General features: G+C 29.6%; 1 protein-coding gene across 1 annotated transcript; it reads left to right on the top strand.

The window, feature by feature from the left end:
• Positions 1-70: 70 nt before the first annotated feature.
• Positions 71-550, top strand: LOC108771702 (uncharacterized; the record flags this gene model as incomplete). Its single annotated transcript, XM_018537098.1, has 2 exons — positions 71-300; positions 391-550. Coding segments are annotated over 2 exons (390 nt in total), but the record flags the coding sequence as incomplete, so codon positions are not given.
• Positions 551-891: the final 341 nt, after the last annotated feature.

An 891-nucleotide genomic window follows, 5' to 3' on the forward strand; every position in this document is an offset into this window, starting at 1 on the left:
GTATATTTTATTTTCAGCTTACATGTATAACGTATTTACATAAAGTTATTAATCATGATTGGGTTTTCAGAAACGTATTTTAAAGAAATAATTCGCCAACAAAATTATTTTAAAGCTCAATTATGGCAAACATGTGAAGACATACAAGATATTAAAAATAATATTTTAACTCAAGCTCCTAATGACAATACTCAAAGACAAGCATCAGTTTTCTGTTCTTTCGAGCTTCCACTAAACACGGAACAACAATTACAAGAGGTCGAGCAATTCTTGAAAAATCAGGATAATTTTAAGATATCGGTATAATATCGTTTTTATATTAAGGGTCCCCTGACTAGTTACTAGTTTGGTCTATACTATATAAAATTCAAATAATAAATGTATTTGCAGGTTATAGAAGCATCACGTACTGGTGGTAAACATTGTTATGAATTTATGAAACGAAACTTGAATCAACTTCTAAGCAATAAGTTGGCCGAAAAATACAGTTGGTTGGGGAAGAAACACAAGAAAATATTTCAGGAATTGAAATTAACGGAAATGTTAATTGGTAAGTGATTAATATACATATATATTGCTTAAATTTAAAAATTAGGAGCTCGATAGTTTTTTCTGTCTAATTTTCTAAATTTCCGAATTATGACGGGATTTTGAATTGTCGATGTTTCGTAAATATTATAGTGTGCTTTATCAGGTCTGGCAAAGTTGATTCAGATATAATAAAGCACACAATGTTTGCGAAATGTCGACAAGTAAGCAATTCTAAACGCGATGATAACCCATCAGGAACCTGTAAAAATAATTAATTGGATTAAACATATTTATTTATACCGCCTATAACGGTCAAAGCTGGATCAAAGTGCTTATTATAAGTATGCGTGAATTTTTATA

This window comes from Cyphomyrmex costatus, unplaced genomic scaffold (genome assembly GCF_001594065.2).
Source record: "Cyphomyrmex costatus isolate MS0001 unplaced genomic scaffold, Ccosl1.0 C2255557, whole genome shotgun sequence".
NCBI lineage: Eukaryota > Metazoa > Arthropoda > Insecta > Hymenoptera > Formicidae > Cyphomyrmex > Cyphomyrmex costatus.